Source organism: Phlebotomus papatasi, chromosome 2, assembly GCF_024763615.1.
Source record: "Phlebotomus papatasi isolate M1 chromosome 2, Ppap_2.1, whole genome shotgun sequence".
Lineage (NCBI taxonomy): Eukaryota > Metazoa > Arthropoda > Insecta > Diptera > Psychodidae > Phlebotomus > Phlebotomus papatasi.
This window is the reverse complement of record NC_077223.1, coordinates 100,650,205-100,668,970: the sequence shown is the minus strand read 5'-3', so window position 1 is coordinate 100,668,970 and position 18,766 is coordinate 100,650,205. Positions and strand designations below refer to the sequence as shown.

General features: G+C 33.4%; 1 protein-coding gene across 1 annotated transcript; it reads left to right on the top strand.

The window, feature by feature from the left end:
- Window positions 1-1,354: 1,354 nt before the first annotated feature.
- Window positions 1,355-6,545, top strand: LOC129800413 (adult-specific cuticular protein ACP-20). Its single transcript, XM_055844765.1, has 3 exons — window positions 1,355-1,466; window positions 1,544-1,818; window positions 6,043-6,545. Exons 1-3 carry the CDS (start codon window positions 1,452-1,454, stop codon window positions 6,254-6,256), a joined length of 504 nt encoding a protein of 167 aa, XP_055700740.1. The 5' UTR covers window positions 1,355-1,451; the 3' UTR covers window positions 6,257-6,545.
- The last annotated feature ends 12,221 nt before the right edge of the window (window positions 6,546-18,766 follow it).

Sequence of the window (18,766 nt, the reverse complement as noted above, 5' to 3'; positions counted from 1 at the left end):
AAGGTGTAGTAATTTGACGCGCTGAATAACTGTCAATTTTCCAAAAGGGATAAGTTTTGACAAACAAGTTTGTTGTTTTTCGAATTATTAAACTTTTTGCAGAATCCTGCAATAAGAATGTTTAATTGGAATATATCAAATCTTTGACAGACATTTACATACTAGTTCGTCTACAAGTTTGTAAATGTTTGTTAAAGCTTTAATATTTTTCTGAAAGATGTTGTATCGAAATACGTCATACTTTCAAAAATTATTTACAAACTTGTTCGTAAACAAGTTTATAACCATTTGTCAAAGATTTGATATATTGCTTAAAGAATGTTAAATTGGACTTGGTCATAACTTTGACAAACATTCGCAAAATCGTTCGTCAACATGTTTAGAAACGTTTGTCAAAGCTTTGTATCTCGTGGAAGGGATGTTGAATTGGAGCGTATCAAACCTTGGTAAAATATTTGCAAACGTATTTGTCAAAAAAAATTGTAATCACTTGCTAAAGCATTTGATATATTTTTTAAAGGATGTTAAATTGGAATATGTCAGACCTATCAGTGCAAATTTATGTATCAAAAAAGTTTGCAAAAGTTTGTTAAAACATTTGATATATTGTTTAAATGATATTATATTAGAATATGTCAGATCTTTGACAAACATTTACAAACTTGTTTGTCAACGATTTTGAAAATTGTGTACGGGACAGAATTGAAACTCAAGACATTTTACGACTTTCAACCTCCAAATAACAGAACTTTTTGTCAAACGTTTGTTAAGTAGATATTTTTAAATCATTCTGAAGTAGTGCCAAATATCAATAAACAAATATTACTCAATCAACAATTGTTTTTGTTATTTCTTTTTAACTCCCAAAATTGAACTCCTTTTCAGAAGCATTTTCAAACTTCTTACAAACTTTTCTTTTGAGTATGAATGTTGCTCTCTACTTGAAGTTCGAGCAATGGAAAAAAAACCGCCACATGGCGAATATAAAATAATTGTTCAGCAATTAGATCTTTCATTTGTTTCTTGGAGAAATTTTCGCATCAATGATCACTGGAGGCTTGTGGTGGGCTTTTTGGGTGGGAAATGCCAAATGACCGATGTTGTGTGCATGTCGAGTCTAATTTTGAGTCATTTAGGCGCCACAAATGTAAAATTTTGCACTGAAAAGCGGATACATTGGTTAAAGTATTGGGTTGTTTTGGGTGAGGGTAGAAAAGAAGGTGAAATAAAAAAAAATTATTTGACGTAATGCACAAAAGAGCAACACACTATTTACACCGTAACCGAAAAAAGACGCCAATGGTGCATTAAATTACCGTCTTTGGTATAAATACTTTGGTGAATTCGTTCAAACGGCACAGTATCGTGTTCAAATTGTAGTGCTAAACACCTCTTGTAGTGCTACCGTAGTAACTTATTGTTAGTTTACCAAAAACACTTGGAGATTAAAGATGGTCCTGATGCATGTAAGTGACTTTGTGATGAACCCTTTTGTTGGATAAATTGCCATTTGAGAATGAGGATTATGCGTTTGATTTGCCAGATTGCTGCTGTTGTCTGTGCTTTGGTGGTATCCTGTGGAGCCTATGTGGCGCAGGATCATCATCCCGTTGGCTACTCCTACGCTAAATTCAGTGGTCCAGTGAGTGGTCCAGAGCATGAAGTTCTTGTGAAAGATGACCACGGTCATGGGCACAAAGTTGACTACATTGCCAAGCCAGACTACCACTTTGCCTACGGCGTAGAGGATCCAAAGAGCCACGTATCCCAAAGCAGGAAGGAGACGAGACATGGAGATGCTGTGCACGGAGAGTACACGTAAGTATCCTTCCAAAGATCAAAACCAAAAGACCTTATAAATCGATCTTTATAAGGATTAAAGCTAAGATTGTGGTTTGGAACGCATGTAGAAGATGCTAAAACCTTTATTAACATGTCAAGCATGTTAAGGACCTACTCAAGAAGGCTTTAAAAATACTTGGTTCTATCACGGTTTACTGAGAGACCTAACAAGAGGATATAAAGACTCTCCTTAGTCTAGTTCCTTTCTCAATCAGTGTTTGTCATTTTGATAAATCAATTGATAACGTGGGAATAATTACCTAGAAATTCTATACAGAAAAACCAATATTGTCGCTTGTATTAGCAATTGTAATAACTGACATCTCTTCATACACACGTTTCTCATTTTCAACATTCTTAAGAGAAAAGAGCTCCAGATTCTTATTTTTAAAATTAGAAAGACTTAAAGATTAATTCATAATCTATTAAGAAATTATTGCAAAATAGAAATATTTTTCTTGAATATTGATAAATTGTATTAGTACAATCAATACAATACGCTTGACAGTATTAACAACTCAATCAATAGGACTAAATTTTAATATTTTCGTTAAAATTCATCAAAATATTTGTGTTCAATTAACATTTTAACTAATTAATTTTCATATTTTTAATTTAGTAATACAATTAAATTTGTAGAAAGGCTTTTCCACATTTTTTTAGATTTAAATCTTGTAAAAGTCATATGAATGGGAAAAAAGACAAACTAAATTGTAAGGATAGGTGGGACCATTTAAGACAAGTCAGATTTTTATTGAAATATTTTTCGAAATAAATATGACCTGACCTTGCTATTCACAAATTATTAAGGGAAAGTAGGGCACAGTTGAATTGGGGCACATTTAAATTCGCGCATTTTTTCCTACTTTTAAATAAAATGAGCCTTATCATGATGTAATTTAGCTTCACAATCGGTTTGTGGAACTATATTATATTGTTGTATGATTTAGTTCCAACTAAAAATAGGAGCAATAAGCCCTATTCTAAAGGTGCCACGTTTCCCCCTAAGGTAACAAAATATATCTTTTAAGGATTATAAATTAACAATATTCATTAGACCAATTTGAACTCATTAAGATATTCGTAATAAGCTTGATCACTATTCAAATTTATTTCACATAATATGAAAATAAAATTAATGTGAAAAATATTTAACTGCGTGAAACTACCCTACCCATTGCTATTCAAGCTCGCAGTTTCTTAATTGTTTCACTTTGAAATTGGCTATCTTAAAGTGTACAAGACAACTCCCAAATATTATTTGATCATCCTAAAATATAATTGATTTTAGAAAATTTTAAGTGTGCGAAACTACCCCCATAGTTATCCCCTATGCAGTCAATAATTCATTTTTAATAACACGGAAAAAATATTTTGTAAAATTGTTCGTAAATGTTTGTGAATGTGAATTCCTACTGGGGACTTACGGGACTTACCAAATGCTCGTAAAGCGTGTAACTCACAAACCAATTAGTAAAAGCGTGTACTTTTTTCCACAAACTTTGTTCGTAACATGAACACCTGACAAACATTTTTTGTTCTTTTACGAAAATTTTTTTATGTACTTACGAACATTTAAGAATTAATATTTGCAGAGGAACAAAAAATTCTCGTCAAGTGATTACGTTACAAACAATGTTTTTGAAAAATACTACAAAATTTTACGAACTGGGTTTAATGGGTTAAACGCATTACGAATATTTCGTAAGTCTCCAGTAGGAATTCAGAAATATTAACCCTTTAACCCTTTAAGGACGAGATGGTCAAAAATTAAGGGTCAGAAAAAATAATTCTTTCTAACTTTGTAGAGCAAAATACAACTTTAGAAGGCCGTAGGAAAAGTTTTGGGTCACCAGTGACCCAATCGTCCTTAAAGGGTTAAGGACGGAAAAGTCAAAAATTGAGAGTCAGAAACAATCGTTTTTTCTGACTTTGTAGAGCAAAGCACAACTTTATATGGCCGTAGAAAAGAATTCATTTTTGGGTCACCGGTGACCCAATTGTCCTTAAAGGGTTAACTAATAGTTTTACGAAATATCTTTTTTCTTTTAATGGTATTAGATTTCAAAGGAGAATTGAGATTGAATACAGGGCTTTGCTTTAAAAATGTATTTACCCTTTATTAGAATGAATACCGCGATAATTGCAAACTAAAAGAAAACAAAAATATAATATTGTTAATGGTTAAAATACTTTTTGGGGTTTTCAATCAAGAATTTTCCTCTAAAACATCTTTGAAAAAACAAATGCACGATAGAGTTAGATGCCATGAAGTTTCGTCAGAAATTATTGCAAGACCTATCTTAGCATATACCGGATACAAAACTTTATCAATAGAATTAAGTAATTGTCGTGCTTAAGTTAACATATTACATAAATTAAATGCTGTTCGTGGCTATCACGGTGACGGATTAATAGTTCAAAAATCAAGAATAAATAAATAAGTGATATAAATCAATTATTTTATTGTGTTGAAAGGTAAATCGATCATATAAGAATTTATTATCTAATGTTTGTCACTTGATTGAGAATAATTCGAAAAAGTAAAATGTTTTACATTTAATATTGAAGATTTACTGACATAGAAAATCTATAAATTTTCTCTTTGAGTCAATGAATATATTAAAAGCAATGGGATAGTTATTTTTGATCTAATGTCCTATAAAATTTCAATGAGATCTTGTAGAATTACTAAAGGAGACTAAGATAGAGTTAGACAATGGTATGTAGTGGGTTGTTATAGTTCGCCTTAGAAGGAATATTGACTAATTAGTTTCCTTCCTAAATATTTCATTCAATGACGAATTCTGCCCCGGTGTCCCTTACTATTAAAATATTTTTCAGAGTCACAAAAGAAACTCAGCTAAAAATAGCAATTTTCAATCAATAAATAAGCTCTTGCAGTTGGTAAACTTTCGACAAAAATATGTGAGATTTTTTGGAATCCTTCCTGATAATGGAACAATACCTATTATGAGATTAGAGTAAGAAGGGGTAATTTGGAATCATGTCTAATTTAGAATTTTGAGATTTCCATAGAATTTTATATGTCAAAAGGAAAAAACCACAAAGAAATACTCTAGAATGTAAAGTCTTGTACTCCTTCGTGGTTCTCCTTTTCTCTGTGACCATCTGAAATAGTGAAAAAAAATCTAAAAATACATGATTCCGAATTACCCCATCTTACTCTACTTCTAAATTAGTAGCTCCCATTATATTTCTATAATCAAATTCAGCAATTTTAAATTTACTTTTAAAAGCAAAGATAACAATATTTCCCTACTTTTCGAAGGTAATTGCTCAAAGAACAATTCCAGATCTCCTAAAACAAACAACAACAACAAATGGAACAAATTCTCATGAGAATTTCGAAAAAAAATTGCTAAATTACCATTTTGCAAGTCCAATCTTTCCGCAATGATTTGGAAATGATCTAAAATTTTGACCTTTCATAGATTTTAGTTTATTGAACAACTTCTTTGCATTTTCCTCATTGACATACTTTTGTATTAATTGACTCTACCTTCCTTAACTATTTTTATTTCTTTTGCCAAGCAATGGAGTGAAGCACTTCCTGAAATGTTCATCCTAATCATGCAACTTGCTACAAATAGCTGCTACTTAAAATTCTTTCTGGCATCATAATCATGCGAAGTGCTGCAAATTGCTTGGAAAGTTGAGGAAATAGTTAAAGAATTCATAGGGAAATAGTAACAGTAAACTATTCATCTTTGTTGCAATTGATTTGATGATATAAAAATATCAACTTGTTGAATTTAATTTTGCTAATTTATGAATTTAGAAGGGTATTTAACTCACTGATTTCTTGCGTGGATGATTGATATCGAGATTGGGAATTACTCAAGACTATTACTCAGAAGATTGCTATGAATTAAAGAGATAATAATTTTGCTGTATAAATGATAGACATATAGAGAATCTCTAGGTTAGTGTCTACCGCCGTCTTAGCCTTGGGAGCCAACCTCCGGAACAAAATTCAAGACGAGTTTTCTCTAAAATATTTTCTGATACACAATTCTGGACATTTTCTAAATTCATGCCTTGTTCCAAAACGTTTAGATTTGCATTTAAGCCTTTTAGAATAGCTATTCTAATGAGTGTACGACCTGTTCGACAATTGCTAGCCCAGTCGACGAGCATTAATAAAAGGCGAAAATTAATGCTAATAATTTTTTACAGTGTTGTTGACCCCGATGGCAACATTAGGCTCGTCAAGTACACCGCAGACAAGCACAATGGCTTCCAGGCTCAGATCATCACAAATGGTAAACTCGAAGTTCACGGAGACACTACTGGCCACAATGGCCATCACCAGCAGGCAGCACCCTTGGGCCACGAACAGTATACACATCATGCGAGTGGCGAGAGCAGCGAGGAAGATGATGAGTACTAAGCATCCTCAGGCTCCTCCAAGTCCTCAATCTATCTCCCAAAATCATCTTGTGATAGAGACACCAGAAGCTTCATCTTCCACATTTTGAGATCACTCTTCTACGTTGTGATATTAAACTATCAGGTTAGATGTTAGAGTTACTAAGTTGTCTCATTGACATTCGCGTCATTCGAACTCATGCTTTTTTTATATAATGTATAAACTATATATATTACTCGAATATTGTTTATTATGTCCATGTGAAAAAGACAAACAATAAAAAAAAGAATAAGATACAGAAAAAAAAAAATTCTTCAGGTTTTTCCTCTTCCCCAACATCTACGGTGATTGGTTTTCTGGACAAATCGTCCGAGACTGAAAATCGGGTTAAAATGCAAAAGTTGCAATTCGACACGGAGGTACCAGTAATGTACATATGTTAACTTTCATTCAAACGCATAGAAGTGAAACAGGTAGCAATTAAAAAGTTGAGCACTTTTTCTGCTTCTGTGCCTCCATTGTAACGTTCAAGTCACAAATTGCACCTCCGATTGGCAAATAAAATGCAAAAAGTGCCACCTGGAAGTACGTGTTGATTGCATAAAAACCATTCCGTGGGCGGCTTTTTAGGATTTATTTTATTTTATAAAAAATAAAAAAAAAGAATTAAAATCGGTCAGGAGAGAAAGCAGACACACCACAGACATGATCGCAGTTTTATCTCAAGGATCAAGCAAAGAGAAGAAAAAGACTTAACCCAAAACTGTCACAAGAAATCATGTGAAGTCTGTGATTTGCAAAAAAGGTCGGGAAATTTGTTGCACTAAATTCGTACAAGCCCCAGGGGGCAAACTGGTTAACGATGAGAGAAATTTATAGCACTGACTGAAGTCTAAGTCATTTTACGCAAGAGATTTGTTCCATAAACTGCAGAAATCGCAGGACAAGGGTTTAAAAATAATCCGAACAAATGTTTATTATTGACCGGCTGGGAGGAGATTTTCTAAACTCACAAGATCGATATGTCACAAAGCGAAGGGGGCATTGCAGTAAAGTTGGAGAGATGTTTTTCTTATTTTCTGGTAAACCTTGAAACTTTCACAAAAGATCTCAGAGAAAAATAATAAAACTAAACATTATAAATATATTTTTATTTTTAAAGCATAGAATATTTTCTTAAGAATAGATACCAAAACTTAATACATTATGCAATAGGAGGAAGTGAACCCTTGAATTGGTGTGTCTTTGAAATTAAGACTTTTGTCGTACTTTCGAATGGAATTCGATTTTACTATATAAATTTAACTCTATAAAGCAATTGTAAAGATATATTACATTAGATAAGCCTCAATTTCTTCAAAAATAGGAGAAAAAGCCCAATTTCAAAGGTACCCCAATTTAAGAGTACACTGGTAAAAATAAAAGGGTTAAATTAATCCAACTGGTAAAAATGAAAGAATCACCGAGGATCCTTAAAAGGTGTCCCTGTTTTGACATTTATTTACCTCCGGAATAAGCGAACAGAAACAGTGATAAAGTCATCTTTGATGTTCGCTCAGATCAGAGAAATATAATATAAGTAATATGTTCGTGATAAAACATAATCTAACGTGATAAATTTGCACACAAAATTTCAAGAGACACTAGTGATCCTTTCAGGGGTTCAAATATGATCCATTATTTTGAAAAAGATGGAGTATAATCTAATTTAATGTTTCATTCTTACCAGTATAACCTTCGACCCTTAACTAAACTGAAATAAAAACGTTAGACTTTCAAAACGTTGAATATTGAAAGTTTGATTGCGAAATTATGACCTTTAATGTACCTCACATGTATAAGGTGCGTCAATTGAACTCTTACTAAATTTAGATTACTATAACTTGCAAAAAAAAGATTTTTTTTAAAAATAATTTGCGAAAAATTATTTTTTACTGCTTAAACGAAATACAATGAGCTTCTTTTTAAATTGTCACGATTATGGAACTTAAAAGGTAAGGGATATTAACTTCCGGTCTTCGGTGACCCCCCCTCCCTTAAAATTATGTCTAAATTAGAGGTTCTTCATGTCCAAAATATCATGAAAGATTTTGATGCTCCACACCATACCATGTTGGAGCACCCTGCATCGCTAGATACCATGAATTGAGGTCTATTTCCTACTCGAAAACAGCCACGTCTTCCCAATACTGGTGTCGTCTTTGTTACGCTGTGCTAGAGAAAACCGACTGGGGAGCCGATTCGATTGTACCTTTAGCGGAATTATAGAGATATCGTAACTTGAGGTTAGCCGCCGTTATAGCGCCCCTCAAAGTTACCACACCGGCTGAACAGTGATTGATACAGTTGGTTTAGAAGAATCTTCGTCAGAACGAAATTTCTGCCTCCAACTCCTCTAGATTCAACAGTTCTACTAAAACAACACGGTCATACGACATCTTTGTGATCTTAGGTGATTTTCTTTTTTCACTTTGAGGCCGTTCAACACAGTATCATTGAGTTTTCAACATTTCCCAAAAACCAAATCTGAATCACCCTAATTAACTGCGAAGATTCCAATTAAGATTTATGCCTTAGACACACTTACGACTTAAGCCAAGTAATGTAATTATAATCAAAATAATGATTAAACTACATTCTCATCAGTAACCCACTAACTGAGCCGTTTCTCGACTTAAGTCTAGAGACGAATTAATCAGAAACTGATGGAAATGCTATCTGATCATTATTCTGATTATAATTACGTTAAGCCATCTCTCAGTTTAAGTCATAAATGTGTTTAGGGCATTTCATAGCTTAGGGTTGGCTTGAGTTGTCGCTTCCTTAGGGCCTAGATACACTTACGACTTAATCCGAGAGACGACTTAGTGGAAAATGATGGAAATGAAGTCTAACCCCAGCACTCGTCTAGTTAACGAGAGGTCTCCAGTTCGATTCTGGGTGGAGGCAGGAATTTTTCCTATCTCCACTGAGAAAAAATTGGATGATTTGAGTGTCATTTGCTCTGATTGACGATTTCTCTGTACATAAATACTATTAACATTTTTACCTAAAGTTCGTAAAATTCTCACAATGAAGTATAACCATTATTTTGAATATATTTACGCTAATCCGTCTCTAGGCTTATCCTCAGGTCTGTCAAGGCCCTTACGTACATAATAATGAAATAAAAAATACGAAACTCGGTATTTTCTATTAAAAAACACTGAAATATAGATTGTTCCTAATTAGCTACAACTTGAGAATCAATGGTTAGATTGATGTCAAATTTTGGCACATATCACTTGGATTCAAGATGCATTCAAAGCTTTTCAATAGTGGCACCATTTTCAATTTAGTTCAATTTATTTTCATCTCATTTCATCATTTTACCTTCCTTCCCATGCATCCATCGCCGTCTTAGCGTTGATTCCAGCCTCCAGGACTAAACGATGGAAATGTCTCTTCGCAGGCTGTATGTTATTTGTTACAACATCATTGTTATATTGTCTTTGGGAATAGGCCAGACAGTATTGAGAGATGAAGAAACTTCCGAGCCAAAGGCTATTTGGAAAAGTGGGTATTTTTTACAAAAAAAAAGCAATGTCCAAAAATACTAGCTAGCTACTGTGTCATTCTACCGGATTATTGAATGGCCAATTAATGCGTCACATTTTATAAACTGTACATCAAAACTTTGCATTTTTCACCAGAAATATACCATGCTTGTATTCAGATGCCTATAAATCCGGGTTTCGCAATCATTTAAGTCTAATAAAACAGTTTATAGAAGAAGTAAGTCAAAAGCAATCAGAATAGTTCGAGTTCCCAAAAGATATACAGTAGACTCTCTCTCAATCGGGCATATGGGGCAAAATGTCATCCGGTTTAGCGATAGATTTGGGCGTCAAAGTCATTGTAAATTCCACAAAAAGCGCTCAATTATAAAGGATCACGATAAAATAGGAAGAACTACAGCGAATTTGGGCAAATTAGCTTCATAATTAAACGTGAAAATTGTCAACAAAATTTTTCGCCCGATTGAAAAAGAGCCAATTGTGCGAGATTCTACTGTATAGGTTTCCTGGCCAGATGGGTTCGAGTTCTCTGAAATGAGACAACCCCCATAACAGGTTTGTCATGATAATTTTCACAAAATGAAATATTTTGAGTTAATACATTAGCATTAGGTACGTTCTAGTCCATTAAAATTGAGTTTCATGACACCTAATCTTAAATACATTTTTTCTTATGAAACGGAATAACACAAATCTTATGGAAAAATTGTTAAAAAAAAATATATATATATATATATTTATTAATTGTATTTATTATTTGTATTTATTATTTGTTGTAGACACTCCAACTTGGCTTACTTAAAAAATTTCAACTCAATAAGATGCTATAGGATTAACACTGATCAAATTCGTATTTGATATCGATTCCACAGAAGAGTTTACGAAATTCAGTCTCTGACAAATGTAAATGATACGGCTATACAACATTTGTTGAAGCAAGTCACTCCTAACATGGTTTCATTTCTCAAAATCTTGTTGAAAAGATATTAAACACATGATTTTTCATTGAGCTCAAATTGCCCTTCGAAGTGCAATTTCGTGTAAATCCATGTGGTGTTAATTATTGAGTTCATGGGTTGATTTTGAGGTGATTTACTGGCAGCAGATCGATTACTGCAACCCCATCAATCACACCATAAAGCTGAAATTGTGGTTTGACAGAGAAGAGAAACTTCTTTACTGCATTTTATGCAAATTTGCAGGTGCTTCGAGATGGAGGCGCCAGGTACCGGGCGTCTCCATTTCCTTTTTAGCTCCAAAATATCTGAAATTTCTCGATAACATTTATCTTTTGGACACACTCACCTCTCTACCCATGGTCAGGAGACAAAATTAATTGTGTGAATATCTGTCGAAAGCGATAGTTGGTGCTGAAAAAATTGCACCATGAAATATTGAATCAACACAAGATCTTGTTTTTTTTCTTTTATCTCGCATGTCTCGTGCATATAATTATTGGATTAAGCTTTTTGCACGTAGACTTTCATTAAATACAGGTGTCTCGGCGTCTGCAGAGCAAAGCGGCAAACACGAAAAAAAATCCAATGAAGGTTTAACAAAAGAATGTACTTCAGAGAAAATTGGCAAAAGACAATCAAAGTAATTTTTTTTGTGTCTACGCAAAAATTGGTGAAGTTGAATTCGCTGAGTGCTCGAATTTTTATTGTTATTTTTCTTATGTTTTTTTTTGGTTTTCAGAATGAGTGTAACAATTCTATTAGTAATTAATTACCGATTCATTATTGATTGGAATCAGACAGATAATTTTCTGAATTTTCTAACATTTCAAAAAATTTGAACTTAGAAAAAAAATTGACATAGAAGAATCATTAGAAGAAAGTTTGAATGTCTTACATAGGGTTAGTGTGCCAAATTCCGTCCAGTTTGCAATTCCGGCCACCTTTTTTGTTCCTCGAATTTCCATGAATTTTTAGTTTTTACATACTCTAGAGATTATACAGAATAACAAAAAAATCAGCTTCCACAAACGAGATGACGTGAAAAAGACATTTGAAGAATTCCCGAATTGCAAAGAACTATGAGAATGATGGTGGCCGAAATAGGCACCAAAGCTTTGTAAACACTTTTATTTATTTTAAAATGTATTAAGGATGATTTTAAAGTAAATAAAGACGATAAACTGTCTACAAGGTTCCAAGCAACACTTCTTAAGAAGAAGTAATAAAAATATTCAATTTGTATTAATAATATTGCATTTAAAACTTGAGACCTTGGCATGCAACTATGCCGAAATTTGGCACACTTACCCTATCTCAATCGATTAAGAAATATGTTTAACCAAAAGCTTTTTAAAGAATACGATGTAGAAAACATCGTTTCAAGGAAAGGTTCAATATCATTGACGGCGTTTGGAGAAAATAATAGACTAAATAACAAAATATTTTGTCAAATTAACAAAAAAGTTCGTTGAAAAGATACATAATATGGAAAAGTTTTGTCAAATTAGCGGTCAACTGGATTTTGTTAAAAATTTGTGAAAATATGTTTTTCTTTATAAAATGTGAGAAAAAAATTTGTCTAATTGGTAAACTACATCCCTTTGACAAGATCGATTTGTCCGATTAGGAAACTTTTCATTTCAAACTAGGCATTCTGTAAAACATTTTAAAATATAAATTCGTTTTTGGATTTTACTAAAAAAAACATGATTTTGGGAAAAATGAAGAAGGATAGAGGACGGTAACAAAATCTTTGTAAAGTAGGGTAAAATTAAGTAATTTGGAACCATTTACAATTTGGAACATTTGAGATTTTATTACTGTTTTATAAATTCAAAAGGAAGAAAAGCTTTTTCTGTTCTTCTTAATCTTATTTTTCTTCTCTTTCGTGGTCTTTGTTTTCTCTTTGCTCATCTGAAACAGTGAGAAAGTCTCAAATGTCCCAAATTATACATGGTTCCAAATTACTTCATTTTACCCTAAATATATTTGTAAGGGGGGTCGCTGAAAGTCAAATGTTATATCTCTTACCGTTTGACTTCTAGGGCAATATTAGACACACAAGTATCTGAACAGAAACCGGTAAGGCCGGCAATATCCGGCACATAGTTCACCTAAAAATTCTTCTACCATCTCTTGAGAATTGAGATCGGAGATGAGAATTCAACGATCAATTTAAAGATAATAATATGTAGTCCCATTCATTGGAGATCGAGCAATAAAATGTGCACACGCTAATTCTTGCGAAATTTTTCTGTGTGATTGAACGAATAAATATCTCCAACTCTCAGTTATACTTAATTGTTCCAATGATGTATTGAATATGTTGGGGCAAAAAAAAAATTAACAAACATTCAGCGGCGAGAAAACATGCGTCAACCAAAGTGAATTGGTACAAAATTGGAGGTTGTATACTTGCTTCTATCCATAATAAAAGTCTTTTAATTGTGACTAAAAAAGACCACTTTTGGACATAAAACCACTAATCACGAATTTCTGATGAATCAAAATCACTTATGTATATTCCTCAATGAAAATTCTTTCGCTGAATGTGACATAAATCACAGATTGAGGCAATGAGGAAAATTTCTTGTGAAATCACGTGCTTAACTTGCACTTCTCTCTAGGTGCACTAATCTCGATGGCCAATTGGGCCATTCTGCACTGATTTTACCATTACAATTTGCCGCAAAACGCAATGAAATGCGGAAGTTTGTTAAAACACCCCCGAAAGGACATTTTGAATATAAACCACAAATTGCCAGAGACAAATTTGCTTTTCGAGCTGCATGAAATATGGGGTTAAAGTCATAAAATTCTCCCCCGCTGTGTTTAAAGAATTAAATGCGAACTTTTACTTTTCCATCCACACGATAAAAGCTCCGTAACCGATTGCCTTTGATGTTCCATTTCTTGGTTTGAGATGTGGGCGCATATTGAATATGTTTCTTCCTCTTGGGCGATCGATTCACAAAAGACTTAGAGGTAGAAATGTTGGATGGGAAAATTCAAAACGTCGCTCCACAATCGCCTTCTAGCTTGTCCAACACGGAATTCTCTCACTATAGTACTGTATTGAAAAGTGCGCTCAATGGAAGGTTCATTGTTAACTCATTTTATTATTCAAATGGTACAAATAACTGCGGGCGATAATTGATAAATAAATAGAGTTCTGTATCTATGACGAAGGGGTATCGAAAGTTCGGGTAACTTTGTCCCCTGCGGGTGACTTTGACACCCTCCTGTTCGTAAACTTTTCTTTAATTTTTATGTGTAATGGCCTCTACTCACTAGAGAAATTTATGTCCATATTGAAGAAAATTCCCTACGCTTGTGCAAGAAAAACTCTTCAATATGGACATAAATTTCTGTAGTATGTAGAGGCCATAAAACTGGTCTTTATCGATCAGGCATGGTAGATCGGATCGGTAAAGACCATTCTTAAGTTCTAGAAGTAAAGAAACGCTTACGAACAGGGAGAGTGTCAAAGCCACTTTCACGGGACAAAGTCTCTCGCACTTACGGTACCTAATTCAATTAATGGACCGCAACCAGTGGTAGTGGTAGTGCTTGTTTAACTGGTAACATAAATCCAGGCTCATCTGGTGAAGCACTGTCACTGGTCCACTCCAAACCCTAAATTTAGTAAAGAGAGCACATAAACGTAAGAAATATTCCCATTAAAAGGTGATCCTAAGGGACAGTGCACGAACTGAATAATTCTAGTAACGAACGAACCTTTCGACATGATTTCTTCAAATACATTAGAAAGGAGTTCATCCCCCAAGCGGCATTTGATATCCAAATAATGTATGTCTCAAATGTAACCAACATATTTTCAACGTAACCAATCTATTTCTAAAAAATATAAAGTATGAACAAAATGGAAGTATATAAACTGAAAATTATATGCGATAAATACCAAGAAAAAACAACTTAACTAAAAAATGTATAGAAAATAATCAGTTATTTTCTATTAATAAGAATAATACATTTTATTTGATAAATTCCAGTTAATATATTGAAATTTCCCCTTAAAATTACGACTAAATGTTTTTAGATCCATAAAAAGGTCATAATATAATCCATTTTTAAGTGAAAATGTGTAAATCTATGTCGAAAATATCGAAAGTATATTTATCTTACATATTTCCGCTATTATGTTGACATAATGTCGTGAAATTGTATGAACATCATGTTTTGATATTTTTTAGTTATATTTGTTCCGTAAAGGAGACAACTTGTATACAACTTGTGTTCTTTTTGTATAAAGCTTCCAGATTGCCAAATCTTGCTTTGTTTACTTAGCAGAGGTTCATCTTCGAGTGAAAAATGGTGAAAAAAAGTAATATTTAACATAAATTAAAATCTTGAAGTGTGCCAGCGTGTCCAGTATAGTTGAGTACGTAGATAGAATAGTGAATTAATACTTTGTTTGTGAAAGCTAACATTTTCTTTCTTTAATTGCAGTATATCGAAAGTACAAGCATTAGGACAGCTTCCTGATCATTTTACGTGAAACTAAATTGCAGAAAGAGTGCCCAGAATGCAGAAAAAGTTCATGAAAAGCATAATTTACAGTGTTTTGATATTTTCTATTGTGTAGTGATTTAATTGTTATAAAATATCCATATTTTGTATACAATGTAGAACATAATGTGAAAATAATACCAAAAATATGTAAAGACGTGTTTTCTTCTATATTTCGTACTTCTTCGGGTTATAATATCTTTATTTTATTTTATTAGAATAAAAAGGTTTATGCCGTAAAAAATTACATTAATTAGGTTTCACCAAACACAATTTAAAATAAAAATAATGCAAAAAACATTGATATGTGTCGATAACTGTCTAGATTTGTGTTTAAAGTGATATATTCTGTTAATTAGCACAGTTAAAATCTAAAATTTATAAACTTTTTGAATAATATGATGAAAAGAGTGGAAAATTCATTTAATTTTACTTTCTTTAATTTTACAACTTTCCCCTGGGGATTTTAAAACGAGAATGCAATTTTATTCACTAAATTTGTGTCCTCTCACGGAAAACGGTCGTTGCATTAAACTTTCATACACGATAAAAGTGCACGAGGCTCTTTAAATATGACTGAATTGGTGAAGATAAATAATAATATTCATTCGAGAAAAGTATTTGAGAAATTCATAAAGAAAAATGGAAAAGAAATTACAGTTCTTCATTCGATAGTTATAATATTGGTATTACAGAGTGATAATATTTTATTCAGTCATAATCGATACATTTTACCGAACATAATGCCGTGATTATATCTTAAAATAAATATTTGTTATATTTCGGATGTAAAAATTCCCCATTCACTCAAATATGGGCCTCTTTTATGCGGTTTTATAGAAGAAATTTGTAAAGTTTTCGCCATCGTTTTCGTATAGATGTCAGACATCTCTACTCATTTATAGCGATAAATGCTTCCCGTAGGTCTATAACCACTCAAGAGATAAACTATTTTTGAATTTTATTGGACGTGACCTGACCTTGATTTGTTACAATTTAAACCTTTAGGGGAATTCTGTTACGATATGACAATGTCATATGAAAATTTTCGTGATAAATTTGGGAATAGGACAACATTGAAGGCCAATAAGCATCAAATAGCTACTGCAGGAAGCTCTATGAAGCTCTTAGTAAGAGACGTAAATCTGATTTTCAATTTTTTTTCCGCATTTACCATATAAAAATTCTGAAATTTATCATATGACATTGTCATACTGTTACAGAATCTCTCTACTGGTACACGTTGTGTTTACCTAGTTCCGTGCCTCTAATAAGCTGTCATCAAGATATGTCCTTCGCTATGAATAGATCGTATGGACCCAAAAAAACGTATGTGCTGGACATACTTGCAACATACTTAGAGAAGGCTTAAAGTAATTTTTATGGGAAATAGGAAGATAAAACTTCCTCCGGTTACGTTAGGGTTGTTTATCCTTTCAGAACAAGAAAAAAACACGAATATTTTTGCCAATGCTTTTGGCGCTATAACGTCATTAGTAGCTAAAATCCAGAATTACCAGAATTACCAAAATCTCGCTCAAGTGTTTTGAAAACTCCGAAAACTTCAATTATCCCATGTGCAGTCTCTCTAGGAGAATACTATCACTTTGGTGTTGAGATTTCATTACTAAAATTGCCTTCTAACAGTTTTGTTTCTCATATAGAAAATGCTACTTTAGATTTCGGTATTGATGAAATTCCTCTTTGTTGTATCAGTTGGTAGCACTGTCGCGAAGAAACCTGGATAACCGGGATAACAGTGAGATTGGGCGTTTCCATGTTGATGCTTCTCTGCTTAGATCCGGTCGACGCATGGTGTTCTGTTGTATTCAAGTCTACGTATCGTTATTTTACAGTTCAAACGGTAAAGGCCAGACAATTCCGGTCTCTGATGACCTTATATAAGACAACTTTTTCCTCTAGTTTCGACAACGGTATAATCCTTAGACGGACTAAGCTTCCTCTATCAACCATCTCAATTGGACTTTCAAAAAAGGATTCTCCTTTTCCAAAAGAACGTTGTACATTTAGGTCCTTCTATCTTCTTTGATGATGTGCTTCAGCTACTTCTCTATTTATCTACTCTGGTTCTAGGTTCAGCGTTTTCGTCACTTTCTTATGAGGTATTCTGTACACTTGGCTAAGCTATCTCATTCTTCTTGCATGGGTAGTGCTTATAAGGACAGATTCTCCGTACAACTGCTTCAGTTCGTAGTTGATAAACATTCGGAATTCCTCGTTCGGTATCTTTTCTTTCCTCGATCTGTATTTTGAAGATCAGTAGCACCCTCAGTTCTGAGCGGGTCATCGGTGGTATACTTAATTTCCCTAAACCTTGGTATACTTATAAAAGGGCCTTTACGAATTTTAAGTGAAGTCAAGTGGATGTACGGTCTGTAGTTTGCTGTAAAGAGAAAATATGCCTGAATTTTGATGATTTTTTTTTGATATTTCTTTAAATATTGTATATCTTGGTTTTTCAAGGTCAAAGTCAAACCATACTAGATAATTTATTTCTTTATTAAACTAGTTCAGAATGGACTCAATTGGAAAACCTTGGAAACCAATGTTTTCGACTTTATAAAGTTCCACATCCCTGTATATCAAAAAGTTGAAGAAGTGTAATAAGTGTCAGTAGTTTCCAATGATTTTACAAACACTTTCAAAGTGTTGAAAATTAGTATACAGTTTCTAATCACATCTCCTGAAGTCGTCTGAAAATCGCCTGAAGTGCAAGAAGAAATATTACATTCTGTAAGAAGACAATTTTCCTCGAAAATTGATCCGAATGTGTACGGATCTTTAAGTACATTAAGAAATTTATCACAAGCAATGTGGGCTAAGTTCTGCACAAGCCTAACTCTTAGCTGGCTGTTGAGGTCTTTGGGTCCAGCAGAGTGCATGATTGCACGATATTTCGCAATATTCTTAGATGAAAGCTAGAGTTGGAGCTAACAGAAGCTACGATGGCTTGGTGTCTGTAGGGACTTATATAATCAATTGGTGGGCAATCGAGTGCTCTAGCAGCCTTGGGCTCACCAGCAGCCACTTGCCATTCTTCTATCCAATTTTTCACTGTGCAACATCGCAGCTGTGCTCGAGACCCAAAGAGATGTAAATGGAAGTGTAGTCCATATTTCAGATTTGTATATTTATGGGCAGCTTAATTGGATTGAAAATGTCAAGCGTCATCATCAACATGATTGATCTCTGATCACAAGTTAGGGAATGCAGCCAAACAGAACTCTCTATTATTGCTTTTGGGTGCAATGAGAAAATTTCTGTTCACTTAGTATTTTTGCCCCGAAGAATAATGTAAAGCTGCCTCAGCTTGTCCGTTTATCGACACCATCTTCTCTCCGGCAATTTCACATTATAGTGTCTCTCTTATTGCCTCCCAGAAAGTGCATTTTGCCTAAGATCCAAACAGACTCTGAGGCTCTTGACTTCGCCTTCGTGCAAATTTACCGTGTATCTCAACCGTT

What these genes read in the sequence shown, in the direction of transcription:
- LOC129800413 (XM_055844765.1), top strand. An exon ending in GCTGTGCACGGAGAGTACAC is followed by an intron (nt 1,819 to 6,042) that starts GTAAGTATCCTT and finishes AATTTTTTACAG; the next exon opens with TGTTGTTGACCCCGATGGCA.